We start from the raw sequence: 15,176 nt of genomic DNA on the forward strand, positions 1-15,176 counted from the left end.
ATCGTAAAAGTTGCCAAGCGTGAGCGAGACAACTATAGGCCTAAAAGCGTCACTTTTAAGTCGAACGAAACAAGAAACTTTAGTGAGGACGGAGCGGGACTGGCGAGGCGCTTGAGGATGCTTCAAGCTGCCAGTCACTCGGAGGTGCCCTTTCTTGACCGACTCCATTCCGTACTTGCTGCCCTATGTGGAGACATCCATCCCTCTGTCCCTGATTTTTTTTTCTTTCTTAGGGGTAGAGGAAGTCTTCAACTTATGACCACGACTGAGCCCAACATTTCCGCGGCTAAGCAAGATGGCTAAGTGAATTTTGCCCTGTTTTACAACCCTTCTTGCCCCCGTTGTTAAACAAATCACTGCAGTCGGTAAGCGAATAACACACTGAAGCGCGTCGGGCTTCCCCATCCCTCGACTGACGACCACAAGCGAGGCCGAAACGGCTGAGCGAAACGTGTCTTAGCCAGTTTTTGCCCCGTCTTACGGACCTCGCCTGCCACCGTCGTTAAGCGAATCACCGGCGGTCATTCCATTCGTCGCACGCGGTCGCTAAGCGAACCCGTCTTCCTCCATGGACTCGACTCGCTGGGAAGGTCGCAAAAAAGGATCATGTGACCATCCACCCACCCTCAGGACTGTCATAAATACGAGCCGGTTTACGGTGTTGATGACGGGACCGCGGGGATCTTGCAAACGGTTGTAAAAGTGTGGAAAACAATTTTTCCCCAGTGCCGTTTTAACTTCAGTCACTCAACGAACGGTTGTAAGTCGAGAACTACTCGTACGGAGATCCTTAAACGGTACGAGAAGGACCGACGCCGTTTTTCTCGGATCGGAGCGGGAAAAATGTCCGTTCCCAACTGTTTGTTGAATCAAAACCAAGAATAACCCAAGCCTGTTGCAAGCTTTAAACCAGATTTCCCCTCGAGACAGGATTCTAGATCTTAAAGCCAGCCCGGAGTAGCTTTCCCGGGGATCTCTGGGGGGATCTCGACGGAGCACGGTAAAAACGTTATAGCGGCGAGACGCTGAACGAATCCGACGAACTAGAAAAGCCTCATCCAATTTTCATGAAAGCGCGGCGGGTAGTTTAAAAAAAAATGGGGGGGGACCGGAAATAGAATCGTGGGGGGTGGGATGGGGGGGGAACCTCTGGGAAATAAAGCTAAATTATTTGATTGAATCTTCCATTCTGCCTGGATGGGAGAGGAGAAATCTATCTTCCGGGTCCAGAGAGAGAGAAAGAAGGAGGAAAGATTTCTTCTTCAAGGTTGACTGATCCTGCGCCAAAAAACATCCTCTTGTTTTTGGGGTGGGGTGGGGGCACGTCTGGAACCCCCTGTGGGTGGGTCGAAAGGAAAATAATCCACCTTTGGCCCCCCCTTTTTTTTTAAAAAAAAAATCAGGTTTGGAATGAAGAGAAATGGGAATTGGGAAGAAAAGCTTTTTTTGAGAATTAAGAATAGGAGAATGGAGAGGGAAGGGACCTCGGAGGTCTTCTAGTCCAACCCCCTTTTTTAATCGGGTTCGGAATGAAGAGAAACAGAAATGGGAAGAAAGTGTTTTTGAGAATTAAGAATAGAAGAACGCAGAATAACAGAGATGGACGGGGCAACGGTCCTAAGTGTGTAAAACGGCTCCCGAGTCCCCCCCTTTTTTTTCCCAAGGCCGTTGCAACTTTGGACGGTCACTAAACGAACCGTTCTAAATCCAGGACGACCTGTTTACATTTTTGCAACCAGGTGCTAAGCGATTCCCAGGAGGATATTTATTTATTTATTTTTATTTTTTGGTTGGCATGCGTGCCAACCTAGTTTGACAAAGCTTCCTCCTTTTTATCCCATCGCCAGCCTGGGCAGTAAATTTAATTTTTGTCCTCCCCGTCCTCCTCCTTCCCCCCACCCTCCCACCCCACCGCTCGCCACAACCCTTTGAGCTGAGAGGAGAAGGAGACGGTGCCCAGCCCTGCTTGTGCCAAGGCCTCTGCACCCCCCACTCCCCCTCCCCTCCCCAAGCCTGCCCCCCCCCACCTCTCCCCATGGTGCGATGCTCCCTCCTGTGTCTTTCAACGCCCACGGTATGTTTATTTATTTAATGAATAATTTATCCCCCTCCGCTTGGCAAGCTCCATTATCACGCCCCACTCCACCACGGCTTCCTCCAGCTGCAGAGTTGCCCCCCCCCACCCCACCTCCCAGCCATGATTTATTGAACACTGTCTATGCACTTATACGAGGAACTGTCACAGGAAGCCATGGTTAAATATTAAGCAGGCCGGGAGGAAGGGGAAAAAAAGATAGATAGATAGATAGATAGATAGATAGATAGATAGATAGATAGATAGATAGATAGATGGATGGATGGATGGATGGATGGATGGATGGATGGATGGATGGATGGATAGATGATAGAGGGAGAGAGAGATGGATGGATGGATGGACGGACGGCTAGATAGAAACAGAGACAGACAATGGATGGATGGAAACACAGACTAATAGATAGATGATAGATAGATAGATAGATAGATAGATAGATAGATAGATAGATAGATAGAAACACAAATTAATAGATAGATAGAGAGAGAGAGAGAGAGAGAGAGATGGAGAGAGAGGGAGAGAGAGATGGATGGATGGATGGATGGACGGATGGATAGATAGAAACAGACAGACAATAGATGGATGGATGGATGGATGGATAGAAACAGACAGATAGATAGATAGATAGATAGATAGATAGATAGATAGATAGATAGATAGATATGGAGAGAGAGGGAGAGATGGATGGATGGATGGATGGATGGATGGATGGATGGATGGACGGACAGATGGATGGATAGATAGAAACAGAGACAGACAATGGGTGGATGGATGGATGAATGGAAACACAGACTAACAGATAGATGATAGATAGATGATAGATAGATAGATAGATAGATAGATAGATAGATAGATAGATGATAGATAGATAGATAGATAGATAGATAGATAGATAGATAGAGGGATAGAAATTTGGATCGCGTGACCGCAGGGACGTTGCGACCGTCGTTAAGCATGAAAAACAAGTCATAAGTCACTTTTTTTGGCGCTGTCGTAACGTTGAGCGGTCACTAAATGAACCGGGGTCACGCGATTCCCCAATCTGATAAGCCGAGGCCCTGTAGAAGCCAGTTTCACTCAAGAAGCACGCTCCTCGCTTAACGACGGTGGCAGGAAAGGTGGTCAAGCGGGGCGAAATTCCCTTAACGCCCGTCTCACTTAGCAACGGGAATTTTGGGCTCAATTGTGGTGAGGACTCTACCTGCCAGGCATTGTCAAGTGTTTTTCGACGGGATTTGTCGCCCCGGCGTTGATGTCCTAATCCGCAACAGGATCTCAGGGACGGGCACACTTCCATCACGAGCCTGGCATCGCTTGGCAAGCCCCTTTTTTTCCCCCTCCCTCTGCCTGGCGTTCTCCCAGGTGCTGGCATGTGGGAACGCAGCCGCCTGCCATCAGCTCGGGGAAATGAGTCAGAGCCGAAAAGCAACAAATTGCCACCCCCTCGCCGTACGCCGAGCCAGATCCGAGTGGCTAGTTGGTGCCCGATCGGTGGGCAAAAGGGGTGAACTTAAATGGGTCCGGGACTTGACATGACAGAGGAGACTCTGGAGCAAACTGGCATCGCGGGATAATCCTTCACGAACCGTTAACCGCGTTGGCACGCGTGCCAGTATTTCTCCGCAATCTGACGTACGTAGGTCAGTTCAGTTCAGTAACAGAGTTGGAAGGGTTCCTTGGAGGCCATCTAGTCCAACCCCCTGCTCACGCAGGAGACCGGTACTACGGATTCGAACCGCCGAACTGCCCACCTTTCTGATCGACAAGCTCAGTGTCTTAGCCACTGAGCCGCCTAGTCAGGCACAGCGTCCCAGGCGTGAAATTTCCCCTATGTGTCTTTCCAGGTGGTCCTCGATTTAACGACCACCGTCGAGCCCCAGATCTGTGCCACTAAGCGAGACGTCGGTGAAATGAGTTGGGCCCCTTCACGCGAGCTTTCCTGCCGCCGTGGGTCAGTGAATCCGTCCGTCAACAGTCACAACGGTTGTGAAGGGAATTTGGCTTTCCCCGTTGACTTGGCCACAAAAGGGTCCCGTGACCCCGGGACACTGCGACCGTCATAAATACGAGACGGTGGCCAAGCGTCTGAATTTTTGATCCCGTGACCTTGGAGATGCCGCAACGGTCGTAAGTGTGAAAAACAAGTCATAAGTCACATTTTGTAACTGTGGCCACTAAACAAACGGTTGTAAGCCAAGGACCACCTGTACTTATGTCCCCAACATGCAATTTTCCATACATGTCTTTATCCTTCCAGTGACACCTTGGGCCGCAGGGTCCCTGCCCGCGTGGCACCAGTGGCGCACACGATGGCATATGTCGCGCAGGCCTGTTTGCGTCTTCGCAAAGGCACCGTTTCTGTACAGGGGAGCTATTTCTGTATCAGCAGGCGCGTTGAGAGCGGGGTTTTCCCCCTCCTGCGCACGGGTGACAGCGCGTGGCAGAAGGTGGCGACTGGCACGCCGTGGCAGACAGAAAGCGCCATTCTCAGCTTCCTGCCTCCAAACGGCAGCCCTTGCTCTGTCTTTCACCATTCCACGGCGCGTGTGCACACATGAACAAACACACACACAGAGCCTTGATTTGGCCGGCTGCCAAGAACTCGTCCCTCCCTGGCACTGCCCGTTCTTGCGTTCGGCACTATTTGTGCCGTGAGCCTGCCATGGTTCCTGACGGCTGCGCTGTGGGCGGGAAACAAGGGGGGGTGGGTGGGCTCAAGTTTGTCCCTGGGGAGAAGCCAGTGGGGGGACGTTGCCAAGCCTTTGCTGCTGGAACAGCCGTCTGTCCGTCGTCACAACGATTTTGGTACACTCATCCGCTCGACATGGCCGTTGACCGATGGATGATGGGGGCGCGCCATGGCACGTCCGTTCAGTGGACGACCTTGATGAGCGTCGCATTCTTCCGCAGTTCCCTGCGCCGTCGTGCATCCAAACCACGGATGCCAAGTCCTGCAGGCCAAGGTGGACACCTAGTCCTTGACCATAATTGCGGCCCCCACAGTTTCTGTTGCTAAGCGAGACGGTGGCTCAGGGAGGTTTGCCCCATTTTACGACCAGAGCGGTTAAGTGAATCGCTGCAGGGATTAAATTGTTAAGTGAATCTGGCTACCCTGTTGTATCCCGCCATCCGTCTGTGCTCAGAGTAGATCTGAATACAGGCAAGTCCTTGGCTTACAACAGTTCGTTTAGTGACAGTTCAAAGTTATAACGGCTCGGAAAAAAGGGACTTTCGGCCGTTTTTCACACTTAACGACCGTTGCGGCGTCCCCAGGATCCTGTGATTAAAATTCAGACCCTTGGCAACTGATTTGTATTTGTGACGGTTGCAGCATCCCGGTTTTGCGACTTTCTGACTAGCCAAGTCCAAGAGTAAGCTTGATTCGCTTAACAACGGTTGCAGTTTCTCGGGGTCGCACGATCCGCTTTTGCGACTTTCTGACTAGCCAAGTCCAAGAGTAAGCTTGATTCGCTTAACAACGGTTGCAGTTTCTCGGGGTCGCACGATCCGCTTTTGCGACTTTCTGAGCAGCCAAATCCAAGCCAGATTCACTTAACAACTGGAGGGATTCAGTCAGCAACTGTGGCACGAAAAGGTGATAAAATGGAGCCAAGCTCACGGAGCAACCGTCTCGCGTAACGATGGAATTTTTTTTAGGTCGTAAGTCGAGGATCACCTGTACATTATTTTTGCTGCGTTCCTGAAATGTTGAACTTCATTCCAAACATGAAAGGAATCACACCCAATTTTCACCTTGATATCGCAATGAAGGAACACAGATTTTTTTCTGCCACATTCTTATTTATTTTATTATTATTTTTTTGTTTAATTCAGGGAAGGTTTTTTTTTTTTCCCAGCAGCTGATGTGGTTTTTGCAAATCCTGGACAGCAACTTGTGTTCTCGGGGAGCTTTTTGAAGTACTGGAGATGTTCCGTTGCAAAGTCTCGCCGCTCTTTCGGCACAAAGTTTGCGAAAAGTTCCCTTAAACCAGCAAAGGTTAATTAACAGATTAACAGAGTTTCGAAGGGACCTTGGAGGTCATCTAGTCCAACTGAAGCCGGAAACCCTACACACCATTTCTTGTCAGTTGTCAGTTCAGTTGTCAGTTCGGTCTGATTTTCCAGTTCTTTTTGCGATGTCATTCCCTGATAATTTGGCATTTTTCAAATTTTCAAATTTCAGGTCCTTTCGTAAGCCCTGATTGAGAGTCCCATCCTGGTTTGCCGGTTTGCCTTACGGTGCGACACAATAGCAGCAGTTTAAAAAAACGTTCGGCGTGGATGTGCGTCTCTAAATTGTGACTTCACACACCCGCTGGAGGCAGTCCTCGACTTACGACCGCAACCGAGCCCCCACATTCCCGTGGCTACGTGACGCGTTTCTTTAGCCAGCCTGACTCATTTTTACGACCTTGCTCGGCACGGTTGTTAAGCGAATCGCCCCGCTTGTTAAGCGAGTCGTTCAGCGAATCTGGCTATCCCCCTTGACTCTTGCTTGTAGCAAAACAGGGGGGGGAGGGGGTGTCACGTAACCCCGGGGTCACTGCAACCGTCGTAAATACAAGTTGGTTGCCGAGCGGTCTGAATTTCGATCATTGTAGGAGGCTAAAGGGTGAACAACGGTCCTAAGTCACGTTTTTTCCAGCACCGTTGTAACTTTGGTCACTAAACGAATGTAAGTCGTAAGTCAAGGACTGTATTTTTCGGATGGGGCTGCGCACCGTTGCGCCGCTGATAATGAAAAATTAGATTTTATTTTACGATTCTTTGAAACCTAAATGATCCTTCTCGGGAAACTATTCGCCGATCAAAGACCCCCGGACGTGCTAGTAAGGAGCCCCTTGGGAAGAAGTGAATGAAAAGGGGGACCCCCATCCCATTTCCTTGCCCCTCTCCCCCCCCCACACTCCTTTACATCCCCAGTAAAAGCTGGTTTTTAACTTCGGCATCCAACCCGGCACGCCGGAGGTTAACGGCGCAGCTGGTTTTCACATGTTCCCACACCACCGAATCATGTCAGGCGGGCTTCTCCCCCCCACATCCCCCTCCCTCAATCCCCCCTCCTCTCCCCCCCCGACCATCAGCCCTTTAAAGTGTGTTTTTTTTTCCCTGTGTTGCATTTTGTACACTTCACTTCCCCGGGATGAATAATTAATGGATGTTATTTTTATGTTATTTTATTTTTTATTTTTTTGGGTAGTTCGAACACCTCCCTGCCCATCAATTCTCGGCTGGCGTGGGGATCACTTCCGGTTTTTTTCCTTCCTGGGTGGGGGGGCTCTTCCTTTCCCCCCCCACCCTACACCCCTCCACTGCCTCCCCCCCCCCCAGTTTGCCTTCTGTCTCCGTGCATCCTGCTACCCTCCAGCTAGCAAAAAAAAGGGGGGCTTTGCACCCCAATGCTTGCCTGCCCTCCCCCAGGTAGGTCCTCGACTTACAGCGGTTCGTTTAGTGACCGTCGCCGAAATAAAAAGTGACCTAGGACCGTTGTTCACACTTAACGACCGTCGCCGTTCACGTGATCAACATTCGGAATGCCTCGTACTTATGACAGTTGCAGTGTTTCCCCCCGGGGTCACGTTATCCCCTCTTGCGACCGTCCAACAAGCGAAGTTGACGAGGGTGCCGGATTCACTTAACGACCGGGTGGCTAACTTAACGACTGCAGGGATTCACTTAACGATGTTGGCCATCAAATGGAGCAAAGCTCACCAAAGGATCTCGCTTTTCAGCAGAAATGTTGGGCTCAATTATGGTCGTAAGTCGAGGATTAACTGTACCGCAGCTGAGCCCGAAATTTTTCATTGCTAAGCGAGGCTGTTGCTAGCTGAGTTTCGTCCCGTGTTACGACCCTTCTTTGCCACAGTTCTTAAGCGAATCACTGCAGCTGTCGAGTGACATGGTCGTTAAGCGAATCTGGCTCTCCCTATTGACTTGGCTGGTCAGTAGGTCGCAAAACGGGATCACGTCACCCCCGGGGACACTGCAGCCATCATAAGTACGAGTCAGTTGCTGAGCATCGGAATTCATGACCACAGGGATGCTTCAACGGTCGTAAGTGTGAAAAACAGCCCCTTTTCTCAGTGTCATGACTTTGAACGGTCACTAAATGAACCGCTGTAAATCGAGGACTAACGGTATCGGTATCTCCTCTTATTTCACTCCGAAATCTGCAGTCTTCCAACTCCGCAGATCAAATTGAGCCCCGACATTGAGCCAACTTTCATGATTACATTTTCCGACGAGGCAACAAGCCCAGGTCTGTGCAAAAAAAAAAAAAAAAAAGGAGCGTTTAACTCGGTTAGGGACATAATCCGTTTTCTGGGGCTGGCAGGGAGAATCAGCCCGCCTACGAACCCACGAGAAACGGTTAGAGGGAGAGGCTAAATCACAGAAAGTTGACCTTCGTTCGGCACTGTTTATCCTTAAACTGGGTTTGATTGGGGGGGGGAGGTCGGGATCCAAGATTGGAAGCCGGCCAGGTGAGGGTGTCGGGATGGCATCCGGGTTCAAGCCCCGCCTTAATCGGTCAGGGAAGCTTGGCGTGTCCTCCCTCGCAGGGTCGTTGTGGAAGGAGGAAATAGGGTGAAAAAACCCCAAAATCTTCCCTATGCCGTGTTGAAATTTGGACTTAAAAGCAGAATATGCGATTCATAAACAATAAAGCCATTTTTTTAAATAACCTTCGACACGACAAATTTCTGGTCGCAAGAACGCCGTTAACCGGTTTGACTAACCGGGTTTGAGTTGGGGATGACCACGGGGAACGTGTGAAGGTAGGAGGAAAAAGGAATGCCAGTTGACTCATATATACACACACGCATACGAAGGCACATACGGGCATACGTAGGTGTGTAATTTCCCTTTCCTGTTACTTTGAACTTGGCGTGTCGCCATACCTGTTGAAGGCACTCGAGGGACTGCCCGCTGTCTCGGATTGCGCAAGACGGGGATGTGGCTGGTGGGAGGGGGGGAGGGGAGAGGGGGGAGGGGGGGCTAAAGAGCCCGCAGAGTTTGTGTTACTCATCCTTTGGCAGGTAGGATCAAGTTGTCAGCCGCGGATCAGGAGAAAAACATGGAGTGGAAAGAGGGATTTGAAGGCAATCAAACAAGTGCGGTGGCCGAAGGGGGGAAGGCAGCCTCTGGGAGGGGGGGGGCAGCAGGAGGGGGAGGGGGGAGATATTAAACCTAGAGGAGGGAGGGAGGGAGGAAGGGAGGGAGGAAAGACAGAAAGAAATAGACAAGGAAGGAAGGAAGGAAGGAAGGAAGGAAGGAAGGAAGGAAGGAAGGAAGGAAGGAAGGAAGGAAAAAACGAAAGTAATAGACAAGGAAGGAAAGACAGATGGAAGGAAGGAAGGAAGGAAGGAAAAAGAAAGTAATAGACAAGGAAGGAAAGACAGATGGATGGAAGGAAGGAAGGAAGGAAAAAGAAAGTAATAGACAAGGAAGGAAAGACAGATGGATGGAAGGAAGGAAGGAAGGAAAAAAGAGTAATAGACAAGGAAGGAAAGACAGATGGAAGGAAGGAAGGAAAAAGAGAAATAGACAAGGAAGGAAAGACAGATGGAAGGAAGGAAGGAAGGAAAAAAGAAAGTAATAGAAGGAAGGAAAGACAGATGGAAAGAAGGAAGGAAGGAAGAAAGGAAAAAAAGAAAGTAATAGACAAGGAAGGAAAGACAGATGGAAGGAAGGAATGAAGAAAAAGAGAGAAAGAGATAGGCAAAGAAGGAAGGAAAACAGACAGGATGGATGGCTGGAAGGAAAAGAAAGCAAGGAAAGAAAACAGAGAAGGAAGGAAGGAAAAGGGAAAAAGGAAGATAGACGAAGGAAGGAAGGAAGCAAGCAAGGAAGGAAGATAGACAAGGAAGGAAGACGGACGGGTGGATGGTTGGTTGGAAGGCAGGAAGGAAAAGAGAGAAAGAGATAGGCAAAGAAGGAAGGAAAACAGACAGGATGGATGGATGGATGGAAGGAAGGAAGGAAAAGAAAGCAAGGAAAGAAAACAGGGAAGGAAGGAAGGAAAAGAGAAAAAGAAAGATAGACGAAGGAAGGAAAATAGACAAGGAAAGAGAGAGAAAGGGACCTGAAAGATCAGAAGAAAGAAAGCAGGAAATGCATCTCCAATATAATTGGCCAGAGGTTTGGGGACTGCTAATCAGCGCCAGCCAAGATAGGCATAAAAGCCATCCTATAATAATATTTTAATTGAGATCAGCCACTTGTCTGCCTTCATATAGGCCTCGGCTGACCCCGGGTTCCAGCCGGCCCAAAAAAAAAAAACAGGGAAGCGGGGAGGAGACCCTGCCTGCCCCCCCACCCCCATTTCTTACCCAAAGGGAAAACTTTCCACCCAAGGCCACAGCAACAACAACAAAAAAAACATTAAACATTAAAAAAAGCGGCTTTTTAAAAAAAAAAAACTTTCTCTCTTGCGCAACGGCAAGGAAAGATGATAATCTTAAAGGAGGAAATAAGCTGTTAATTTAACCGAGAAAGTTGATGCCAGCAGCCACAGTCCAAGGGCGAAGCTGGCATGGGGCGTGTTTGGGCAGGGCACAAGGTTGGGTCATATTAGGTGGAGAGAGGGGGGATGAATCAGTGGGTCGGACAGCAGCCAGCTCCGAGGAGGAGGAGGAGGAGGAGGAGAAGAGGAGGAGGAGGAGGAAGCAAACAGTTGTGGAAATAAAACAGCGGTTGAAACAAGCGGGCAGATTTAATTCCAGAAGAGCAGAATATCACCGTTGGGAGGGATCTTGGAGGTCATTTAGTCTAACCCTCTGCTCGGAAGGACAGAGTAACGGAGTTGGGAGGGACCTTGGAGGTCATTTAGTCCAACCCCCTGCTCAAAGGACAGACAGAGTTGGGAGGGACCTTGGAGATCATTTAGTCTAACCCCCTGCTCAGAAGGACAGAGTAACAGAGTTGGGAGGGACCCTGGAGGTCATTTAGTCCAACCCCCTGCTCAAAGGACAGACAGAGTTGGGAGGGACCTTGGAGGTCATTTAGTCCAACCCCCTGCTCGGAAGGACAGAGTAACAGAGTTGGGGGGGACCTTGGAGGTCATTTAGTCCAACCCCCTGCTCGCAGGACAGAGTAACGGAGTTGGGAGGGTTCTTGGAGGTCATTTAGTCCAACCCCCTGCTCATAAAACAACAGAATAACAGACATGGTTAATGATTAATCGGCTTTTTCTATGCTCGGCGGCAGGCTGGATTACATGACCTTTAAGGTCCCTTCCCTTGATTGCTCTCATATCAAGGCCTTGCCTACCCAAGACTCTAGCCAAGGTATCGATAGTGGCTTAGTTTGAACTCGGCTTGTTTCAGGTTAAAAACCCAAGCTCGGCGCAAAATCCGTGCCGTTGTCATTTACCGAAGGATAAACGGTGTTTGTTCCCCCTTGTAGGGCAGGGACAGGAGGAAAATAAAAAGTCAACATTTTCTAGCTTGGAACAAGCCTGTAAAAAAAACCAACAACAACAGGATTTTATAAGTGCAACCAACAACCTCTGCTGTGTGTTTACAGAAGCCGGGTCGATGCAGGCTGCACCCTTGTAACAACACGTCCGCAAAAGGTTTTTCCCGGGCCAGGTTTTGCCTTTCCCAGAAATTTTCTCGGAAAGCTACCTTCCCTGGTTTGCAAAGGTGCAATTTGGGAAGGAAGAGAAAATGTAGACCCTGGACGAGTTTTGGAAGGGCAGAACGAGCAGCTATCCGGATAGCAAAGGGCCACGATTTGATCGGACGAGAGGGGGGAGGTTGTCCATTTGCTGTCGGGGTGAGTGGGGTGGGGGGGTTATTTTTGGAAAGGGGGTCCCATCTCCAAACCCCAATTTGCGTGCGAGGTGTGCCGAGCGTTCATTCGGAAAAAAGAAAAAAAAAGAGAGTGACATCAGTTATCCGGGGTGGGTGTTGAAGTTTTGTTTTTATTTTTGGATACACATTTTTAATTTTTTTTTTATTATTCACGGTGTCTGCCGTGGTGGTTGCTTCCTTTCTTCTTTGGATTTGGAAAGTAAATTTCTCCTTTCAGTTTTGGGGGGAAAAAAACCCTGTGCGAAATAAAATAAACGAATAAACGGAAAAAGAAGGCGAAGGGTTCGCGGCAGCTTTCGTGCAAACGCGACGAAGTCCCCGAAGGCCGTTATAGGGGAAAGAGCAGGCCTACCCCCACGGAGGAAGGGTGCAGCTGGTGGAGGCCGGCTTCTCCAGCGCAGGACACGGGGCCCACCTAGGCCTGAGGCTTTTGGCTGCATTCCTGGCGCGCCACGTCCAATTCGGCCACCGCTGCTCGGCGTGTTCGGGCACGGTAGGCCCCCGCCCGGTGCGAGTTTCCCCACTGGGTGGGCATAACGCAAGCGTCTGTCGCCCAGTTTCCTAGCTCAGCACTTCTGGGCTCAATGCAGAGAGGGCCCGCCCTGACGCTCGGCTGCTTCCCGGGATGAGGTGCCACATCCTATGTCTTGCATCCTGCTTTTATCCGGTTTGCGGCCTGCCCGTGGGAAGGCAGGGCATCTGCGTAGGCTCAGAGGCACTCTTGCCGTTGCCTTTTTTCAGCCAACGTGGAGTTGAAGCTGGCTTGCTCGGCTCTTCCTCCCCTCCGGATTTTTTTTTAAAAAAATGGGGGAACTGTGCTTTTAATCAGGCTCTCTGTCCATGCTCAAGAGGCAGGGAATCCCTTCCTCGGGATCATTCCCAGAAACGGGAACGGTGGCGGCGAGAATGAAGCAAAGAGGATTACGAGAGAATACCGTTGATCGATAGCTATGCCCCAGCTCTTCAAATAACTGGAATACAGATGGTCCTCGATTTACAAACAGCGTGTTTAAGGACCGTTTTTTTTTTCACCCTTATTCACGCGATCCAAATTCAGTCCCACAGCCGCCGACTCGTATTTACGACGGTCGCAGAGGCTGACGCACCCGATCCCCTTTCGCGACCTTGGGACGAGCCAAGTCCACGGGGGGCGGGGGGGCAAGCCAAGATGCACCTTAACGGCGACGATACCCTCACCGACCGCGGCAAGAGAGGTGGCAAAACGGCCCCCCCCCAAAACTCCACCCATGCCTCACTCCGCCCCAAGACATGTGGGGCTCCCTTGTCGGCTGTTAACCCGAGGACTATCTATATTGGGGGGACCGAACCCAACGGAAAAGGGGAAAAGCGTTCAAAACATCTGGAAAGATTTAGTTGTTGGTTGTTGGGTTTTTTCCCCCCCTTGGTAGAGAAATTGGGGGAAGGGGCTAGAGGAGGGGTCTCCCCCCCAAAGGGGGCGTGGCCTCTAGACCTGGTCAGACCCCCTCCCTCCCTCCCTCCCTCCCTCTCTGTCCCCGCCCCTCCTTGGCTAGCCCAACCTGCGAAGTGCGCCCTGAGCGCGCAGAGGCGCTGGCAAGAAAGCGCAGCGTGGGGAGCCCGTGGGAACCGGCGGGGGCGCGCGTCGGGATCACGAGGGGGCGGTCCCGGAGCCCGGGGGCGCGCGAGGAGGAGCCGGGGCGGCGCTGGAAAAGCTTCAGCGGAGGAGGAGGAGGAGGAGGAGGAGGAGGCAGCAGCAGCATCAGCAGCAGCTACGGACTGGCTCCGTCTCGCAGCTTTGCTTTCCTTCTCTTCTCTTCTCCGGTTTTTGCGCACCGGGGTACGCGGTGGCTGGGACCCGGGGAAGGAGCCCGGCGGGATGGCCCGGCTTTGGCTGCCTCGCCTCTGCCCGCCGCCTTCCTCCTCTTCCTCCTCTTCCTCCTCCTCCTCTTCCTCGTCGTCTCCCCCGCCGCTGCTGCTCCTCCTGCAGCTCCTGGTCCTTCTCCTCTGCCGCGGCAGCTCCGGCAATCGGCATGCGGTGCATTGGAACAGCTCCAATCCGCAGTGAGTAGTAGCAACACCCCCCCCCTCCCCACCAACGTTTGGGGAAGGGCTGGCTGGGAGAGGGGGAGGATAAGAGAAGGGATGGGGGAGGAAGAGGAGGAGGGGGAGGAGGAGGAGGAGGAAGAAGGTGGCTTGAAAAAAAATAAGGGGAGGGGGTCTTTGGGAAGGGGTCTGGGGGGGTCTTGGGAGAGGTCTGGGAAGGGGTCTTGCGGGGGTCTGGGAAGGGGTTTGGGGAGGGGTCTTGGGACCCCCTGTCTTGAGAGAGATCTGGGAAGGGCTTGGAGAGGGATCTGGGAAGAGGTTTTGGGAAGGATATGGGAAGGGGTCTTGGAGGGGTGTCTGGGAAGGGGTCTTCGTGGGGGTGTCTGGGAAGGGCTTGGAGAGGGATCTGGAAAGGGGGTCTTGGGAGAGGTCTGGGAAGGGGTTTTGGAGAGGTGTCTGGGAAGGGGTCTTCTTGGGGGTGTCTGGGAAGGGGCCTGCATTAAAGGACCCCGGGGGTCTTCCCCCCACCCCCACCACTACCGTCTCCTCCCTCCCCCCGGCCCACCACCACCGTCCCTCTCTAGAGATTCCTCCTCGCCTGCCTCGCTCGAGCTCTTGACAGGCCTCCCCCGTCTGGCGGCTGTCTGGACGAGGACCCCCGCCCCTTCCCTCCCCCGCCCTCACTTGCTCTATCTCCCCTCCCTCCCCGCCAAAGTCAAGGCATGGTGGCCTCTACCAGAACTGAACATCGGGGTTTGGTTGGGGGGGGGGGGGCGCGGCGGTTTGCAGCTGGACGGGGGCGGGTGGGATGAGAGGGGGGTCGCTTTGCCAAAATCCATCAGTCCTTCCTTCCTTCCTTCCTTCCTTCCTTCCTTCCTTCCTTCCTTCCTTCCTTCCTTCTCCAATCTTCCTTCCCCCTTCCAATCTTTCTTTTTTTTTCTCCCTTCCTTCCTTCCCCCTTCCTTCCTTCCTTCCTTTCTTCCTTCATTCTTTCCTTCCTTCCTTCCCACTTCCAATCTTTCTTTCTTTTCTTCCTTCCCTCTTGCCTTCCTTCCTTCCTTCCCTTCCCCTATAACCTTCCTTCCTTCCTTCTCCAATCTTCCTTCCTTCCCCCTTCCAATCTTTCTTTTTTTTCTTCCTTCCCTCTTGCCTTCCTTCCTTCCCTTCCCCCTATAACCTTCCTTCCTTCCTTCTCCAATCTTTCATTTTTTTTCTTCCTTCCCTCTTGCCTTCCTTCCTTTCCCCT

At 51.5% G+C, this 15,176-nt stretch overlaps 2 protein-coding genes across 3 annotated transcripts in view; both read left to right on the forward strand.

The window, feature by feature from the left end:
• Positions 1 to 576, forward strand: part of EFNA4 (ephrin A4) — a 55,026-nt gene extending 54,450 nt beyond the window's left edge. The window contains exon 7 of the mRNA XM_087881033.1: positions 234 to 576. The gene's annotated coding sequence lies outside the window, so the exon portion shown is untranslated. The remainder of the gene's footprint in view (positions 1 to 233) is intronic.
• Positions 577 to 13,604: 13,028 nt separating this feature from the next.
• Positions 13,605 to 15,176, forward strand: part of EFNA3 (ephrin A3) — a 43,433-nt gene continuing 41,861 nt past the window's right edge. The window contains exon 1 of one of the 2 annotated variants that reach the window (XM_087881032.1): positions 13,605 to 13,948. In XM_087881032.1, coding sequence (XP_087737158.1) covers positions 13,764 to 13,948 — 185 coding nt within the window. In that variant the 5' untranslated portion in view covers positions 13,605 to 13,763. The remainder of the gene's footprint in view (positions 13,949 to 15,176) is intronic. The other variant, XM_087881031.1, reaches the window with a different exon arrangement.

This window comes from Pantherophis guttatus, chromosome 18 (assembly GCF_059756535.1).
Source record: "Pantherophis guttatus breed Tessera chromosome 18, ASM5975653v1, whole genome shotgun sequence".
Classification (NCBI taxonomy): Eukaryota; Metazoa; Chordata; class Lepidosauria; order Squamata; family Colubridae; genus Pantherophis; species Pantherophis guttatus.